General features: G+C 37.1%; 1 protein-coding gene across 3 annotated transcripts; it reads right to left on the bottom strand.

Annotated features, from left to right (window-relative positions):
• Window positions 1-11,025: 11,025 nt before the first annotated feature.
• LOC126715499 (protein ALP1-like) lies at window positions 11,026-14,524 on the bottom strand. 3 transcript variants are annotated; one of them, XM_050416122.1, is made up of 2 exons: window positions 13,059-14,524; window positions 11,026-11,381 (listed from the first exon to the last, which is right to left on the bottom strand). In XM_050416122.1, the coding sequence occupies exons 1-2, from the start codon at window positions 14,388-14,390 to the stop codon at window positions 11,316-11,318; spliced, it is 1,398 nt and encodes a 465-aa protein (XP_050272079.1). In that variant the 5' UTR covers window positions 14,391-14,524; the 3' UTR covers window positions 11,026-11,315. The 3 variants fall into 3 exon arrangements, with proteins under 3 accessions (XP_050272079.1, XP_050272078.1, XP_050272080.1); XM_050416121.1 differs by having other exon boundaries at window positions 11,026-11,362; XM_050416123.1 differs by lacking the exon at window positions 11,026-11,381 and adding an exon at window positions 11,663-11,830 and having other exon boundaries at window positions 13,059-14,523.
• Between the last annotated feature and the right edge of the window lie 4,171 nt (window positions 14,525-18,695).

Below are 18,695 nucleotides of genomic sequence, written 5' to 3'. Positions count from 1 at the left end.
CCCTTGGTCCCATATCTCACTTTTAGTGATAACGTAGCTTCGAGGTACGTTCGTAACAAGGTAGCGTTCTGGTCGTCCCCGGACTCATATTGCCAAGAAGGATTTTGTCCTCGGACAAATACTAAACTCACCTTACGTGATATCTACTCTTCCTTTCGTTTGGTTACCCTTACAACCTGATATGGGCCTCCTTGGACAGCTTTACGTCCTTGGATGGGTCACAGGCCCAATTAACTTGACTTTAATAATTTATTGACTAACCGGCCGCCACAGTTAATGAGCAATTTATCCAAACTTTATTTTCATTTTTTCGCATAAGAACTATTAAACAAAGTTATAACAATTTATATTTCAATAATCACTAAACTCATATATGAGAATCAACTATTACAAATAAAAAATAAAAAAATTTAAAATAAAAATAAAAAAATTCTCCCCAAAACATATATTGATTTATATTTTTCCTTTACACACAATTTAAAATTTTTGAAAAACTAAGGAAGCTAAATGTGAAGTTTTTTTTTTTTTTTTTTTTTTTTTCTCTTGAGAAGAAGCTAAATGTGTAGTTGATTTTAGTCAGTCAATAAAAAACATAAAAGGTGTAGATAAAAGCAAACGTATTCATGATATAATTGTTTATACATGTCCATATTTATTTTTTTATACCATGGAATCACCTCATTATGTTAAGCTACTAAGAAATTTATACATTTAATACTCATGTTCTCTAAATGATTCATGTAGTAGTTGTACAACTGTATCTTGTTTGATCTCTCCCAAGTCTTTAACTTTAGCCCAATTCACAGCATATAAACCAATGATCATGAAAAAAGAACCTAGCAAGATGAAGTCAAACACAATTTCTAAATTTTAATAAATTAGCCAAGAAAATAGTAGGAAAAGATCTTGAATTATAAATTATCATGTGTCAACAAACAATGCAATAATCTATAATTATAATGCAAGAGTAATGCATTGATGATTGTAGAATTGCTAAGGAAATCATCCAAGTAGATGACTATATATATATATATATATATATGGCCAGGAAAACTTGCTAAAAAGTGTGACCTATGTGAAAGTAAAAAAAAAATAGTAATACAAAAAGTGAAATAATGTAAGAGAATTTGATTAGTAATACCAGCATATAGACAACTTAACAACCATTTATCATTTAAGCTATGTTATTCAAATTGCTTTATTGACATAAAAAACTATTGTTATTATCTTGACAATACTTATCAATCTTCATATATTAACTTTCTCCATTCTAATTAATCCAAGAACTTCCAAAACTTGTAAAATGCCTATCATAAAGCATTAAAACAAATAGAATGTCAAGATTATAGAGAAATCTAAATGAGAGAGAGAGAGAGAGAGAGAGGTACCTTTGATATGTAGTAGATATAAAAAACAAACATGTATTGATAATTGAAATTTTTCCATCACAAATACTAAGCTTATTGGTTTTAAAAGAGATAAAAAGATAATATATATATATATATATATATAATATGTAGGAGAAGGGGAAAAGGTATAAATGATACATAAGTGTCGTGGGAGGGGAAAGGTTAGAGAAGAGGAAGAGACCTTATATATTTTGATAATTAAAAATTGTATTTTTAACTACTAAGTTGCATATATGGGTGTTTATGTGTGTGTGTGTACAAACTAGGGCTGTCTAGACCTGACCGGAGCCCGACCAAACCTCCAGACGCCAACCCAAACCGAAGGTCCAGTCGGTCGGCGGCGGGTTTCCGTTCTCAAGAACCGATACCGACAGGTCGAGTGGCGGGTTTGCTTCTCCAAAACCCGAGCAACTCGAACCCAACCGGAGTTGTATAAAAAATCAGGCCAAATCCTGCAAAATCAAGCCAGATCCGGCTAGATCTAGTGGGATTTAGCTAGATCCGGCCAATTCCAACAATTTTTAGTGAAAAATTTCAGATTCCAGTGAGAAAAAATGAAGATACCGGAGAGATTTTCCAGATTCCGGCAGATTTTCCAGATCCCGACAAGATTTTCCAGATTCCGGCACAATTTTCCAAATTCTGGCAACCTTTTTTTTTTTTCAGATTTCAATGATTTTTTTTACTCCGGCAACTGATCGAACCGACCGACGCTCACCCCCACTCGAAACCGACTTGACCGATTTTTCCAACAGTCGGTTCCGGGTTCCTCTACCCTTCCACCCGACACCGGCGGGTCGAGTCCGGGTTGGGCCCAAAACTGACCCGACCCAACCCGTGGACAGCCCTAGTATAAACTCATCGAATTAAATGTGGTAACATAATAGCAAGTCTGAATAGAGAACTTTGGAAAATTATTGTGTACTTCCGGAGTATCATAAATGCATACTCCCCCCTCTCACATGAATGGGATACTCTGAGAGTATCTAATAATTTTCTGAGAACTTTTGGACTACCATATTGGTTTATGGAAAATTAGAGACTTTCCATATTCATTATTTTTTTTCCCAAATTTTTTTATGTGAGAATAAGATCACATCGAGGTATATGCTTCAAGTAAGAGTAATGGATATTAGTATTGTAGGGACACGATTCTCAAGCGGCCCAACAACGATGATGGGCTCGCCTACAGAAAATCCCTTACAATAACATTTGTAGAGAGTGGGCTTGAAAGGCTAGAGTTGGGTCACGGGGCGTTAGTACAGGCCGGACTTTAGATGAGTCAAGACAGGAAAAGACTGTAGTCTGGATATTCAGGCCTTACACCTTCGTAACTTGAGGGATTTGGCTCCTCGGATCATGTCCGAGGAGCGCTAAAGTTTTCTCCGGTGACCCGACGGTGGGTTTTACGGGGTGATATGCATATATTCTCCGGGCATTCTCCCTCCTGAAGCTTTTTCTCAGGAAGTGAGATGGGCTCCCTTTTCCTTATTAGTTTACCTTTCCTTTTATACTAGCTTACGTTTGTTGTCCCTCGTCCACGTGTAGGGTCGATCTTTCCGGGACAGATATCTGTCCCATCAATCTAATCCCGAAATTGTTGGAGATGATCAATAAAGCCTAAAAATCCGGCTCTGTTAGGTGCAATGTCATATCAGTGAAGGGTATTAAGGACAACTTCTTCCAAGATATTTTCTGATCTTCTAAGTTAGCTTGTAGGTCACTCTCATCCATGAGACTTCGGGCCTGCCGAGGACTAAGCTGTCCTCGGCTGTATCTTCGGGCCACTTTGGACTTCCTATTTTTGAGCTTGGGCCTTGGCCTCCTTCAGTGTGGACCTGTAGACTCCCCATAAGCGAGCGGGCCGGGCCCATAAACTATTGGGCCCCATAATAGCCCCTCAAAACCCTGCTGTCCAACGTCTTGGTTGGAAAGGTGGGTTTTGGTAATACCGAGCCTTTATCGCGGCTCATTCAATTCGGCCCTTGATCAACGTTGGCGACTCTTCACCTCCCCGAGGAATGCGCCGGTCTACAAGATGTTTCCCTCGATTTACGCGTGATGCGCTTATACCGTTTGGTTATCCGTAGCACGCCTTTAATATCTTCCTTTTACGAGACCTCCCAAATCTAACGGTTACTGATAGCGTGGGGGAACGAAACGGATGCACATTTATTCGCAGATTTCCTTGGGGATCAGAACGTGTTACGTGCCCTTATCTTACTCCCTTATATAAAGAGAGATGACAAAAAGTGATTCTCCCATATTCGAACCCTTCAGGCTTTTCCCCGAGTTTACTTCTTTCCTCTGGTTATATCCTATCCAATAATACATCCACCATAGCAGTCAGCCATGAATAAACCCTTCCTTTCCCAGAAACGCCATGTCCTAACAAAACTTGAGATGGCTCGGTCGGGGCAAGGATGGCGGAGACTCAAGATTTGCCTCCCTCCTCTTTTAGCCAAAATCCGAAGCAGGGACTCGTCACACCCCACTTCCGGTGTGACTGAGTCGAAAACCTCCCTTGTCATCTCCATCCGCTCTCTTATGAGCATACCTAATATGGCTCCCCTTTTCCCTCTTTTGCTCCTTTTACTTTCTTTTTATTGCTTCCCTCTTCTTCTCCTCCTTCCTGCTCATGTCTTCCATCTTCTTTTTCCTTTGCACTCCTCAGCGACAAGAGCTTGCTGAAGTGCTTCCATGTGTTCCAATTCTTCTTCCTTCCCCTTCTCCCTTTTTATACAAAGTTCTCCTTCTGATATGAACAGTAATGAGGCAGAGATTTTAGAGAGACTTTGAAGACGAGTTTAAAGGACACCTGGCGGTTTACTTATCTGTATTACGGATGTTATTACTGCTTCAACAGTTCATTTTTTGTATAGGCTTGCTTAAGCCCTTCCTTGTACGTTGTAATAATTTTTATATTAATAAAAGTTACTGTTATTCTATTTCGCATGTTCTGTTTATATGTTCTAATAAATTTGCAAGTTCTGCTCGGCACAGTAGCATAGCATTTGAACCAATGACAACTAAGGCCAAAATACGTGCTAATAAAAAGACGCCATAATAACTTTAACAAAATTATTATTCGACATAACAATCCGACCAGTGAGGAACGAGATTTACCTTGAAATTAATCGCGATGGGGATTAAGTGCTTGATAAGGTGCAAGAAGTAATTATCCGAGGACATGTCACCCTTTCAATGAGCAATTTCTTTAGGCTAACGATCATCAGTTCGTTTCGCCATCTTCTTAACACACTGGCCTTAACCTTTTTTTTTTTTTTTTTTTTTTTAGGTGCTCGGTTTCCCCATAGGCTTGAGTCCGAGGGCCATGCAAGTCCTAGGTTCTGTCCAAGATTTATAAGATATCTTTTTTTATGTTCCTGGTTTCCCTCTAGGCTTGAGTCCGAGGACCATGCAAGTCCTAGGTTCTGTCCAAGACTTATAAGATATCTTTTTCGTACTTGGTTTTCCCATAGGCTTGAGTCCGAGGACCATGCAAGTCCTAGGTTCTGCCCAAAACTCTTTGAGTTCAGATTCTCCCTTTCATAAGGCATTTCCCAAGGCGCCGAGCAGGGGTTGTCCTCGGCCACGGCCATTGCTCGGCGTGGGCCACAGTACCTGGGCCCTCACACAAAGCGGGCCTGGACCACGAATCCACTCAGCCTATGAATTAAGAGATATTTCTGCAACCTCTGGCCACGCGGTACTCTCTGATGTCACAGTGACCGAGGTGCGCCTTTACAAGGCTCTTTAATCTTGTGGTTGCAGTTGATGTTGGAAGTTGAGCCAGAACTGTTTTGTCTGTAGCGTTCCTTGGGACGCCGCGTGAGTTGACTGCCATCACCTTGTCTTTTCAAATAAATGGGAGGGAGAGAAAGTTGCTTTATATACGCATAAATCCTTCAGTTTTCTCCCACATCACAGCTTCCATATCCGGAGCTCTCCCCCCTTAGCATAACATGTTTAAGGCAAGGGTTGGGAAGAAAGAACTTTCTCCGCCGCTGATACACCGTGCCTTCATGAGACTCAACATAGTACAGTATGGGCACAGGAAGCATAAGTTCAGGAGAGTACTCCATTTCGTCCTGGGGGGTAAGGGGTCTCTCCCTCTTTCAGTCAAAATCTGAAGCAGGTTCTGTTCATGCCAGAATTTTGGTATGTCAGAAGAAAGATTTTCCGCCATCAGCACCTCTGCTTTGTGGCAGGCGTATATTTAGAGAAAGACCCTCAACCTCCAACTCCCTGCACCTTTCCTTCAACGGTGTCAGGCTCAAGTTGGGTCTCTTTTACTGTTTGAGTTGTGGGCATGTGAAAGCATTGAGGAAGAACAAGGTCTTGGAGCTGTAGCCAACCTCTCCTCTGATCTACCTCCTCAGCTTCATTTTATTCTCTTGTATTTTCCTTTCTTCTTGGTTATGTAGTGAGCTTCGACACAAACTGATTCCTGCTTTTTCATTGTACGCTGTACTATTTCTTTGTTTTAGTAAGAATGGAAATTTCTTTACTTGTTTTGAACACTGTTTCTTTGACAACACTGTTTCTTTGACAACACTATTTTGTGAATGGGTGTGCCCTATGTGTGCGTTTCTTCAAGAATATTTAGTGCAAAATAGCTTGAAGCATAATTTAACTAACTCCAATTTACCAACACTACCAGGCATCATATCGATAATTCATAATAAATCAAACTTAAGAAACTAACCGGGATATCAGTTGGATATTCTGTGATACGCGCGTGAATATCGTCCAAGGCTGATGATTTCTAAACAATCCATCTGAGCAATCGACTGGGATATAGGGAACTCCGATGATGCTTTTGTGTATTTGGTTTCCCCACAGGCTTGGGTCCGAGGACCATGCAAGGCCTCGGTTCTGTCCAAAACTTGGAAGATTTCTTGTTTGTACTTGGTTTCCCCATAGGCTTGGGTCCGAGGACCATGCAAGGGCTTGGGTCCGAGGACCATGCAAGGCCTCGGTTCTGTCCAAAACTTGTAAGATTTCTTGTTTGTACTTGGTTTCCCCATAGGCTTGGGTCCGAGGACCATGCAAGGCCTCGGTTCTGTCCAAAACTTGTAAGATTTCTTGTTTGTACTTGGTTTCCCCATAGGCTTGGGTCCGAGGACCATGCAAGGCCTCGGTTCTGTCCAAAACTTGTAAGATTTCTTGTTTGTACTTGGTTTCCCCATAGGTTTGGGTCCGAGGACCATGCAAGGCCTCGGTTCTGTCCAAAACTTGTAAGATTTCTTGTTTGTACTTGGTTTCCCCATAGGCTTGGGTCCGAGGACCATGCAAGGCCTCGGTTCTGTCCAAAACTTGTAAGATTTCTTGTTTATACTTGGTTTCCCCATAGGCTTGGGTCCGAGGACCATGCAAGGCCTCGGTTCTGTCCAAAATTTGTAAGATTTCTTGTTTGTACTTGGTTTCCCCATAGGCTTGGGTCCGAGGACCATGCAAGGCCTCGGTTCTGTCCAAAACTTGTAAGATTTCTTGTTTGTACTTGGTTTCCCCATAGGCTTGGGTCCGAGGACCATGCAAGGCCTTGGTTCTGTCCAAAACTTGTAAGATTTCTTGTTTGTACTTGGTTTCCCCATAGGCTTGGGTCCGAGGACCATGCAAGGCCTTGGTTCTGTCCAAAACTTGTAAGATTTCTTTTTAAGTAGTCTTTTCTCTATAGTTATGTTATTTATTTTTCGAAGGTTAGCCCACGGGCCAAGGAGGGGAGAGTTGGCCTGAGGCCGGAAGCCCCTGGAGCTGCCCGCGTCGTTAGCGGTGCAAGGCGTAGCCCCTAGCAGAAGTTTATGGCGGAGCAACAACCGCACGTCGCCGGAGATGAGGAAGACTCGTGAATCTCTGCTTGCTAGAGAACTGGCTTATGCGCCACTCGCGCCAACGCGCAAGCCTTCCCACAGACGGCGCCAATTGTAGGGACACGATTCTCAAGCGGCCCAACAACAATGATGGGCTCGCCTACAGAAAATCCCTTACAATAACATTTGTAGAGAGTGGGCTTGAAAGGCTAGAGTTGGGTCACTGGGCGTTAGTACAGGCCGGACTTTAGATGAGTCAAGATAGGAAAAGACTGTAGTCTGGATATTCAGGCCTTACACCTTCGTAACTTGAGGGATTTGGCTTCTCGGATCATGTCCGAGGAGCGCTAAAGTTTTCTCCGGTGACCCGACGGTGGGTTTTATGGGGTGATACGCATATATTCTCCGGGCATTCTCCCTCCTGAAGCTTTTTCTCAGGAAGTGAGATGGGCTCCCTTTTCCTTATTAGTTTACCTTTCCTTTTATACTAGCCTACGTTTGTTGTCCCTCGTCCACGTGTAGGATCGATCTTTCCGGGACAGATATCTGTCCCATCAATCTAATCCCGAAATTGTTGGAGATGATCAATAAAGCCTAAAAATCCGGCTATGTTAGGTGCAGTGTCATATCAGTGAAGGGTATTAAGGACAACTTCCTCCAAGATATTTTCTGATCTTCTAAGTTAGCTTGTAGGTCACTCTCATCCATGAGACTTCGGGCCTGCCGAGGACTAAGCTGTCCTCGGCTGTATCTTCGGGCCACTTTGGACTTCCTATTTTTGAGCTTGGGCCCTGGCCTCCTTCAGTGTGGACCTGTAGACTCCCCATAAGCGAGCGGGCCGGGCCCATAAACTATTGGGCCCCACAAGTATTATCATGGAAAAAATAGAGCAATAGTTAAACATTGTAAGCGTCCCAGAGTTGTTTCCTTAAAAATTATAATTGGTAAGAATTTGTTTTTTTGAGATGATAAATGGTTAGAATTAGAGATTAGATCTTAAAAAAAAAAAAAAATACATTAGTATGTATGACTTGCCATAAAGTTATTTACATCATAAAATTAATGAGAAAACCATACAAAGCTAAGTTATAATCTCAAATACAAAGAAAAAGAGAAACACCATACGCTCTATACCTATTGATCATAATATGTGGAAGATTTTGTTTCTTCTTCCAAAGTATCCTAAGAAGTTAGAAGTTAGCATAGATTTAGATGAGACTAAAGAAAATTAGCAAGAATTTATATAGTAAACATAAATAGAACAAATAACAAAGCCATTCAAAAAATAAAATAAATAAATGGGAGGGAAATGATCATGTACTAAATTAATAAAACGCATTCCAATTTTTTAGACTATTTTAATGGTTAAAATTTATGTATAGGAAAATTTTAAACATGAATATAAATAAATAGACTAACAATTCACAATTGGAAAAAAGAAAAAAGAAACAATGTATTACGACATCGTAAAATATATATATATATATATATATATTTATTTATTTATTTATAGCACAAACCATAAAATTTGTAGCTGAAAAGCAAAGAAGTTGAGGGGGAAGAAAAGAAAAAACTAAACTCAAAGGGGGTTTCCAATTTTATTTGTAATTTGGTGACTTACGGGGTGGAAAGAAAGCAATTCACAATTTATATATAAAAAATTAAATCAATGGGTTTTAAATACAAAAGGAGGCAAATGAATGTTTTGATGGGGAGAGAAGCCGTTTTAAAATGGCTACCATGTGTAAATTAATTACTCCCTTACCTTAGTCAATTATTAACTTCTTTATGACTCTTCTAAAGAAGAGAGAGAAGAAAAAAAAAAAAAAAAAAAAAAAAAAAAAAAAAAAAAAACAAACAAACAAACAAACAAACAAACAAACAAACAAACTCACTCTTTATTAGCTGGTCCGTTAAGAAAGCTCCTTTTAACATCAATACATTAAATGATTTTTATTATGAAGGAGGCTAGGAGAAAGGTTAGTTTGCCATAGATTTTAAAAAAAAAAAAAAATCAAAAACAAAAACCGGAACCATTAAAAATATACTCTTTATTTTCTATCAATGAAATCCAGATATAGTAACAGACAATACAAAACAAAACATTACCAAACCAAAAAAGAAAAAAAAGAGCTTAATTGTTTCACATGTACTAAATCAATAAAATGCATTCCAATTTTTTAGACACAAACAGTTTTAATGGTTAAAATACAATTATGTATAGAAAAATTGTAAATATGAATATAAAGAAAAGGACTAAAAATTGAAAAGTGAAAAATAAAAATAAAAACCCACCTTATTATAACATCGTAAAAAAAAAATCTAGCACAAACCATAAAATAAGGAGATGATAAGTCAAAAAGAGAGAGAGAGAGGATTGATTGTTGAAATTAAGGCAATTAAGATTTAATGGTAAAGTCATTAATAGAAGAAACATTAGCAATTTGTTTGGTGGGAAGATGATGTGTGTGTGTGTGTGTGTGTGTGTGTGTGTGTGTGTGTGTGTGTTTTGAGAAGAGGAAGATGATGAGTTGAGAGAGATATAGATAAGAAGTGAGCTTTATGGTGGAGATAAGGAGATGATGATAAGTCAGAGAGAGAGAGAGAGAGAAAGGATTGATTGTTGAATTTAAGGCAATTGAGATTTAATAGATTGAGATTTAATAGTGAAGTCATTAATAGGAAAAGCATTAGCAATTTGTTTGGTGGGAAGATTTTTTTTTTTTTTTTTTTTTTTTTTTTTGTGAAAAGGAAGATGACGAGTTGAGAGTGAGATATAGATAAGAAATGAGCTTTACAATGAAGATAAAGAGATGATAAGTCAAAAAGAGAGAGGAGTGATTGTTGAATTTAAGGCAATTGAGATTTAATGGTGAAGTCATTAATAGGATAAACATTAGCAATTTGTTTGGTAGGAAGATAATGTGTTTTTTTTTTTTTTTTTTTTTTTTTGAGAAGAGGAAGATGATGAGTTGAGAGAGATATATATAGATAAGAAGTGGGCTTTGTGATGGAGATAGGGGTGGGATTTATTTTATAATTTTTAGTATTTTAAAATTGATAGAAATTATTTTTAAATTGTTGGACAAATACAAAAAAATATTATGGAAATGACATGACTGCTGACGTGGCTCAACATGAGCATAACAACATTAAATGCTACATTTCAAGTTTTAGTATTATATAAATGTAGATGTAGATTTGATCATGATCCAAGATTTTTGTTATGACTCACATTTTAGGCTTGCTTAAGCTTTTGAACGGGAATAAGATACTTGAACCGTGTTTTTTATTCTTAATTGAAAATTTTACTGATCTGTTTGGCTGCTAAGACCATATAGGAAAAGAAAAGAAAAGAAAATTAACATAATAGTTGTTTGGCCATGAAGGTTCAAATTATAGAGGGTTTGGGTGTGAGAGAGAGAGAGAGAGAGGTAGGTGAGTGTGGAAGCCATTGTCAGGGACGACGGCAGCAACTGGTGAGGGCTGGAGCTTGAGAAGACCGGCATTGGTAGCTATCTGATGTGACAGAGAGCATATGGGTCTTATTGAGTAGTAATTGTGCCTGGCACATCCTATTCATTATTTTTTGAAATGCTAATCTGACATGCTTAACCCCTTACTTTACACCAGATTCTTATTAAATTAAGACTCAAGCTACGCAGGCAGGGTGGAGTTTTCCTCTATATCCACATGTCCACACCTACAGTAATAGAAAAGGCTGGTAAATGGGCTACTAAACTGATACAAGACTTTGAAACTAGCCTAACATGCCATTGAGCAAAAGATTGTAACCAAATAGATCGAACACTCCTGGATAAGTCCAGTGGCCCAAAAACAGAATGTAGTTGTTCATTAAATCCGGTTTAAGTGATGAAGATGTCATAACAAGTGCAATTGAGCTAAAACTCATTTCCTTAGCAAATCTTAGAGCTCACACCAAGGCACAAATTATGGCATGCTGCTTAGTTAAAAACCAACCGCCCATTTGTGTTGCAGTTGCAGCAATTCTTCCTTGTGAATCCAAAATTAGAATTCCAATACCCACATCCTTCCCATTAGCACAAACACCACATCCCATAGCAGCAAAAATTTAAAATTCCCAGGACCTAATGATAGAACGAGGCACCAAAGTCGAACCTTGCATTTTTGAGAACGCCTATTGTCAGTGTCAGAGTTGTCAGAGTGTAAAAGACTACTAATTTTATGGCCCATGTACCATCAACACAATCAGTCAATCACTTCGAATGAACACAAATCCCAATAATTATAAGAAAAAATGTTTAAAAATCCCATTCAACCATGGCTGGAACTTATATGAGAGAAACTCAACAACAAAAATAAGTGAAAAGGGCAAAAATGATTTACTTTGAAAATCATTCTGATCCAAAATGTACATTCAAAACATAAAGGCCATTTAGAAAAAATTTCCCCCTTACATGGTCTGCAAATACCCATTCAGAACAAATCTTGCATGTGCAAGAAAGCTAGACTATTTCATCATACAAGTTTCATAAATAAAGAATCAACACGAAAATAAAGAAAAGAAATACAACCATCTACGTAATCAAACATCATTGCAAGGCAGAAGACTTACCTTTTGAGCACCTGTGGGGAAGTAAAGAATTTCAGGTTTTATAATGTAGACTTACCATTCAAGCGAATATCTAGTTTTGAAATCTGAAGAGTAAGGGATAAAGAGAGACTAGATGGCTAGGATCACTGTAAATAATGATTTGGGTTGGTCATGCTTGAAATCTGAAGAAGGCAATCTCAACCTGGCGCGCTTGAAAGAAAATTGTGTTTTACCAAATTTATTGAAGTAATTTTGACAGGATTTGAAGCCAGAATTTGTGACCCACAAATCCCATGATAATTTTCCCCCCCGTTAGTTTGCAATGTTTTAGCTCATCAGGCCAAACGAAGGAATTATTAAAATTTCATTCCCAAAAGTCCAGCTCTCCCTTAAATTCCAGCAACAAATTATCTAGCCAAACACACGTTCAAGGAAGCATTAAATACCCACTTGTACAGGGAGTAGGAAAAGAGCCGACGATTGCAAGGTATGTCTCAAGATAGCATGGACAAAAATCAAAATCATTTTATTATAAGATCAAATTTTCCTTTATGACAAATTGACAATCTTTTTTCACCTTCCCTTTCCACTAATTTCACCTTTTCATCTCTCTCTCAACCTTCCACTTGGATAAGTTAAACTTGTCTTTCTGCTAGCGATACCTCGTTGCCTTAAATATCCTTACTATTGATAAAAAGTATCAGGAAGCTTCTTAATTTTATGATTTTCTCCCATATTAGATCAGTCCATACTTCTTATGAAACAAACTGTCCTGCAGCAACCTAATGACAGATTTTTCCTAAAATTGGAAAATTAACCATGATACTTGCTCTAAACCTTCACACTACAGTCACAGAAGACCAAAAAGAATCACACTTTTTAAGCTAAATGGTAAATTTTAAGCTAGATATTAGTCACTAAGTTTGTGCAATATCAAAATCTTTTCCTTTTTTTATGTCAAATAATGAAGGACAAGTACTGTATGAGACATCTTATACGCATGGCATATGCTTAATATGCTGTTCATTGTTAATGAATGAATTTCAACACTTAAGGTAAACATTAACACTGGCATAATGTGTGTATGTATTATGCGTACCCAAAAACCCGGTTCAATTAAAGCAGATCATGTCTAGATTCCATTCCAATTTCCAAGTCATCCAATTTCACTCAAAATCCAACATGCATTGTTAGTTAGTATTTACAAAAAAGGCATAGCAATTACAAGCATAACCAAAGCATTCATCTTCTCAGGCTTACCCGGCTCAAATGAGAGGCAAGCACATCCCTGATCCTTTGTGCACTCTCATCCAGCTCTCCCTCAGGAACAGGAAGATTCCTCTCCCTTAAGCACCTCACATTTTCATCCGGCATCGGCTCACTACACTTGATCAGAAAATTATGCAGCAGACACCCCGTAACAATAACAAACGGCATAAACTCAACACACTCCTCCTTCCATTGCTTCCCTAGAAGCTGCCACCGAGCCCGAAGCCTCCCAAATGCTGTGCCAACCAACCCCATAGCGCGACTATGCACAGAATTAAATTCCCGTTCTGACGAACCAAAACTATCCTCCTCATTAGCTCTAATATAAGGAGTCAAAAGCCATGGCAATAAAGGGTAGCAAGACTCACCCAATATGTATTGAGGAACCGAATTTCCATCACTAAGCTCATACCTTGGCCCATTCAACAACTCCCTCGATTCCTCTACTCCCAAATACAGCTTACTCTGTTGCAAAATGGTATCGGCCTTCATCGTGCTTGGCCACCCCGCTGAGACATCCAAGAACCTCCCTTCAGAGTCCACCAATGCCTGAACCAAAACTGACTCATTTTTCCCTAACACTTCACCTTCAACACCAAACCTCCCAAACCCCAAAACCCCACAACAATTGGGCAACGAAATCCACCCAAAACCCACTATAATTCTATCTATATCAGCTTTAAACACAAACAAATCACCTAGTTTCTCATTCACAGCCTTACACACCGTGTAAAAGGCCCGGCAGGCCTCTGCGGAACCAGAACTGAACCCGAACCGGCGTGCCACCGCCTTGTAAGGTGCGGCGTGAGCCATGCGGTAAAGCGTGGCGGCGAGAGCGTAACTGGGAGAGATGGAAGGAAGAGAGGTGGAGAGAAGAGGGGAGAGAAGGGAAAGGAGGTGAGAGAAAGAGGGTTTGGAGATGTGGAAGAAGTGGGACCAACGAGGGTCGTAGTCGGTGGAGGAAGTGGCGGAGAGGAAGCGGTAGAACCAGCATTGTTGTGGTTGTTGTTGTGGTGGCGGAGGTGGTAATGAAGAAGAAGGAAGAGAAGGGAGAGAGAGAGGTTTGGAGGGTTGGAGGAGAGAGAGGAGGGAAGAGGAGGAAAGGAGAGATTCGAGAGCGAGGGATTGGGAAGGGAGGAGGAGGAGGTCGTGGTGGGAGAGGAAGGAGTGAGTGGCGGAGGTGGCGGTGGAAATGAGTGCTAGGAGGTTCTGTTGGTCGAGGCTCTTGTTTTGGGGTTTCTGGGTTTTACGTTTTGTGGTGGCAGTGGCGATTTTGGTGGTGGACTTTCTAGCTCCGCCGCCTCCACTGCCTCCGGCAGCCATGGGTCTATGTCTTGATTGGGGATTTGGAGTTCGATGATGTATGTTGCTGTTGGTTTCTAGTACTTGCTATTCTAGTAGTGTGTGTTGCTGTTGAGGGAGTTTTGTTGTCTTTTTTTTCAATTTGGATAATTATGGGTTTTTATTTTTTCCTTCTTCCAAGTTCCAAGTAATTAAAGGAAACAAAATACTACTAATAGATAAGGTTATTCGTTGCAAAAAAATAGATAAGGTTATTGAATTGAGTATAATCATGGCAAAGTGTACTCTAAATATGGTTTTTTTTTTCTCAAAAATATAAATAAATACGGTTTTTTTTTTAGAATCGTGTAATCTAATTGTGGTTAGTTGATAGATTGGGTAAATGACCAATTTGTTTTTTGTATCAATTGTGCCATAATTTGATCAAGCAATTGTACAATGTGGTATTTTATGCAATAATTGCACAAAATAATAGAATAATAAATCTAGTTTTACATTTTATAGCCCTTACTTATCTTCTGGGAATTGAACTTTTTTTTTGGGGAATCGTGATTGGATATTATTCTAATGGTGTGAGGTAAACACTTTTATTTTTTTGGGTAAAGATTCCAAAGAAACATTAATTTTTATGCCCCACTAAACTGAAATTAAAGAAAATTTATTAAAATGAACCAAAAGAAGAATTTGTCACACTTTTTTGTTCAACTAGTTTGCAAGGATCCCCTCAAAGAAAAAGAAAAAAAAACTAGTTTGCAAGGCACTTGAATTTTAGAGTCATTATTTTTTTTGGGTTAATTGCACTTTCCCTAAATTATTGGTTCTATATTAATCACTCCTAAGCTTCCAAAATGAGCAATGCCCCACAATTGATTGATAATATGCAAATTACCGCATGACCTTAAATTATTACATTAAATTCACATTTACTAACAAAATTTCACGATTTGCATTCAAGACTCACGGGCACCATGAAAATATCCAATTCATCAAAGTGGAATCTCAGACATGAGGTCTCCCATAAGGCATTGTGACACCGAAGTAAAGTAGCAACTACAAACATGGTGGCATGAGGAGTATCAGTATAAACCTACAACCCAATACAATCAGTTTCTTAAGCCCAATCATGTTGATTTTCAAGCCCAGCAAATAAATTTATTATTTGCCCAAACATTTAGAAAATATTTGAAGTCATTTTCTCCAAAAGTCAAAGAGTATTTAATGTTAGTTTCCTAGGAAACGTTCAGCCATTATGTTTTATTCTTCCTGACACCGGAGTGCCCCAAGTTCCAGTCGGAGTGTCCCAAGATCCAGCAAGCTCAATCTGATGTCAATCTGGCTCAAAAGTTTTCTTTGAAAATCAGAATAACAACTCATTATTTTGAACATTTTTTATTATTAATAAAGTCAAAGAATCACAAAATTTATTCATTGGGACAATCTATCAAACACTTGGAATGCAAAAGGAACGAATTTAAGTTGTGACCTCAATTGACTATGGAATCCTAAAGACCCAATACAAAAGTCATTTAATCTACGTCGATAACCATCAAAATCTAAACATAATCATCATAGAAATCCACATGGGTGTCAAGGGAACAACAACAACAACCAAAAAAAAAAGTGACTCACTCCCATTCATTGCTTGAAATGATTTGTGATTATTTAGGTCTTGAAGCAAAACTTGATCGTCCTTTGTTGGAGGAACAACATACTTCTTAAATATTTGTCTTGCCAGTATCAATGAGATTATGGGATTGGCTTTTAGAGAACATTGAATCTATTTCCAAATAATTAGAGTTCAATTTCAAGAGAATGGGGAAGTCAAACCCCTTGATCTCTCTTTTTATTTATTTTTATCACCTCCACCCCCTTGAAAGAGTAAATAGAAAATTCTCTCTAGTGGAGCACACAATTGTTAATGTGTGTTTGTATTTTTCCCCTAAAGACTAACTTTAACATTTAGTTTGGCTAACAACAATTAGGATTCAATTGTTGGCTTTTAAATGAGGTGGCATATTCCAAGCCCTTAATTTCTTTCATTTAAATCCTATTCTTTAAATGGACCATCTCCATTTCAAAGTGCAATGGAGAAGATCTGGATTCCAAGATAAAATGTTTAAAAAAATAATTAGAATGACCATTTTTGTTGCAATAAAATTTATATAAAACTAGTCGCTAACCCGTGCGATGCACAGGATAGTTAAATAAAAATAAAAAGTATTTATTTTGCTTAAAGTTCTATGACTTGACTTTAAAAAAAAAAAAAATGTATAACTTGAAAATGAATGAAAATAAGTAATTTTTTGTTCAATATAATGGTTTAGAAAAATTCTTTTTCTTTCATATCATTGGTTTCATATAATACATCCCGGCGTGGGCTATTCTATGGTGATGACTTCACATAATACTCAACTGCAATTAAATCTAATATCTATTACCAATCTAATATATGTTATCTTGATAGTAGATCTACAAATTGCATTCTCATATTCTTAAAGCTTGCCACATCATTATTATTATCTATATATAATATAAAAATGAAGTTTTTGACTTTTTGTGAGACTTATGTTAGAATTAAGATTAAAAAATAATTATTATTTTTTTTTAATTAGACCTCACGTTAGAATTTTTTTTTTTTTAAAAGAAAAAAAAAAGGACTCACTTTAGGTTTCAAAAAAAAAAAAAAAAGACTCACGTACAAAAAAAAGACTTTAGGATTAAGGAAAAAAGAGAGAGAGACTCCTATTAGGAATCTCTCTTCCCTCCTCAAATTTTCTGCAATTTGGTACTATTAAATCAAAAGAATTAAATCAAATTAAAAAATATAAATAAAAAATGTTGATGCGGAAAAATTGTGGAGAGGTTAACCAAAAGTCAAAGGCTTCGGTTTTATATATATAATACTAACCCGTGCGATGCACGGTATAATTTAATAAAAAATATATATATTTTTTGCTTGAAGAGATAGTGACTTAAAAATGAATGATAATAAGTAATTCAATTTATATATAAAAGTTCATAAAAAATATATATATACAAACTTCACCTCACAATACCAGTTGAGAATACACTTTGATCATCAAATATAATTATATAAGAATTGCATTTAGAGAGAGATTATGATGACTACACTAAGGACAACATTTTTATAAAGGAATTTATATGGAAGAGCATAATATTTACTTCAATGATGCAATCATTCTTTTGAAAATATGTAAGAGGCTCACCAAAATAGAAAGTGGCACACAAAAATAAACAACAATTTCATATCAAAAGATGCAATATAAGCACACAACAATAACTGCAAGTATCAAGATTTTTAGATTCTTGTAAAGTAAGACCAATATCAATTAACCAAAAAAATATTGTAGGGAATCAAATCATAAATTTAAGAGACATAAGTTATCCTACAATTGTATTATGACTATTTGATAATTTAGTAAGAGCTAAAACAATAATATAGAAAAATTAAATAACCACAATTTTCATCAATCAAATATTGTCAAAAGCATAAATGGATAACAAACCAAATCTAGGTCCACCACTTCATAAAATGGGAACTAATACACACCAGCTTTTCCAACTTCAACACAAAACTAACAAAAGCATAGATTATTTTGTATGAGCAATACACACATAAGTAGTAGTTATTATTCTATAATGTAAATGCTACAAACTAACTAAATAAATTATGAGATATGTAAAAGCAGACCAAAATTTTTTGTTTAGTAGGTTGCTTTATCTCTTGAGATAAAGAATATACTTATATATATATATATATATATATATGTATATATATATATATATAACAATTAGAGTTAACTTGCACAATTGTTGATTTTTTTTTTTTTTTTTTTTTTTGAGGGAGAACAATGGCTGAACTTATGCTTCAGATATTACTCACACTTCATAAATTAAGATTTGAAAAACTTCCAACAATATCCAAAAAATATAATAATAATAGTTCTTCATATATCAATTCTTTCATATAATACCTTTATAACCCCTGCACAATCAGTGTTCTTCATGAGGATGAGCCCTCCAAAAAAATAAAGAGAAAAAGAAAGCTTACCTCGAGGAACACTACCAAAATCATTACATTGGAAAGCAAAGGTTGGCAACGGTGGAGAAAATCACGCATTGAAAACCAAAGATTTATTGAATCAAGACCGTGATATTATTGAATCAAAACTTTGTCACATATTACAAAACCAAAGATTTATTGAATCAAGACCGTGATATTATTGAATCAAAACTTTGTCACATATTACAAAAAGAGATATATCCTCAGGATTAATACCGTTGCGTTTGACACTGGAAAAAGAG

Source organism: Quercus robur, chromosome 2 (genome assembly GCF_932294415.1).
Source record: "Quercus robur chromosome 2, dhQueRobu3.1, whole genome shotgun sequence".
Classification (NCBI taxonomy): Eukaryota; Viridiplantae; Streptophyta; class Magnoliopsida; order Fagales; family Fagaceae; genus Quercus; species Quercus robur.
The sequence above is the reverse complement of the archived record's forward strand: the minus strand, read 5'-3'. Positions and strand labels throughout refer to the sequence as shown.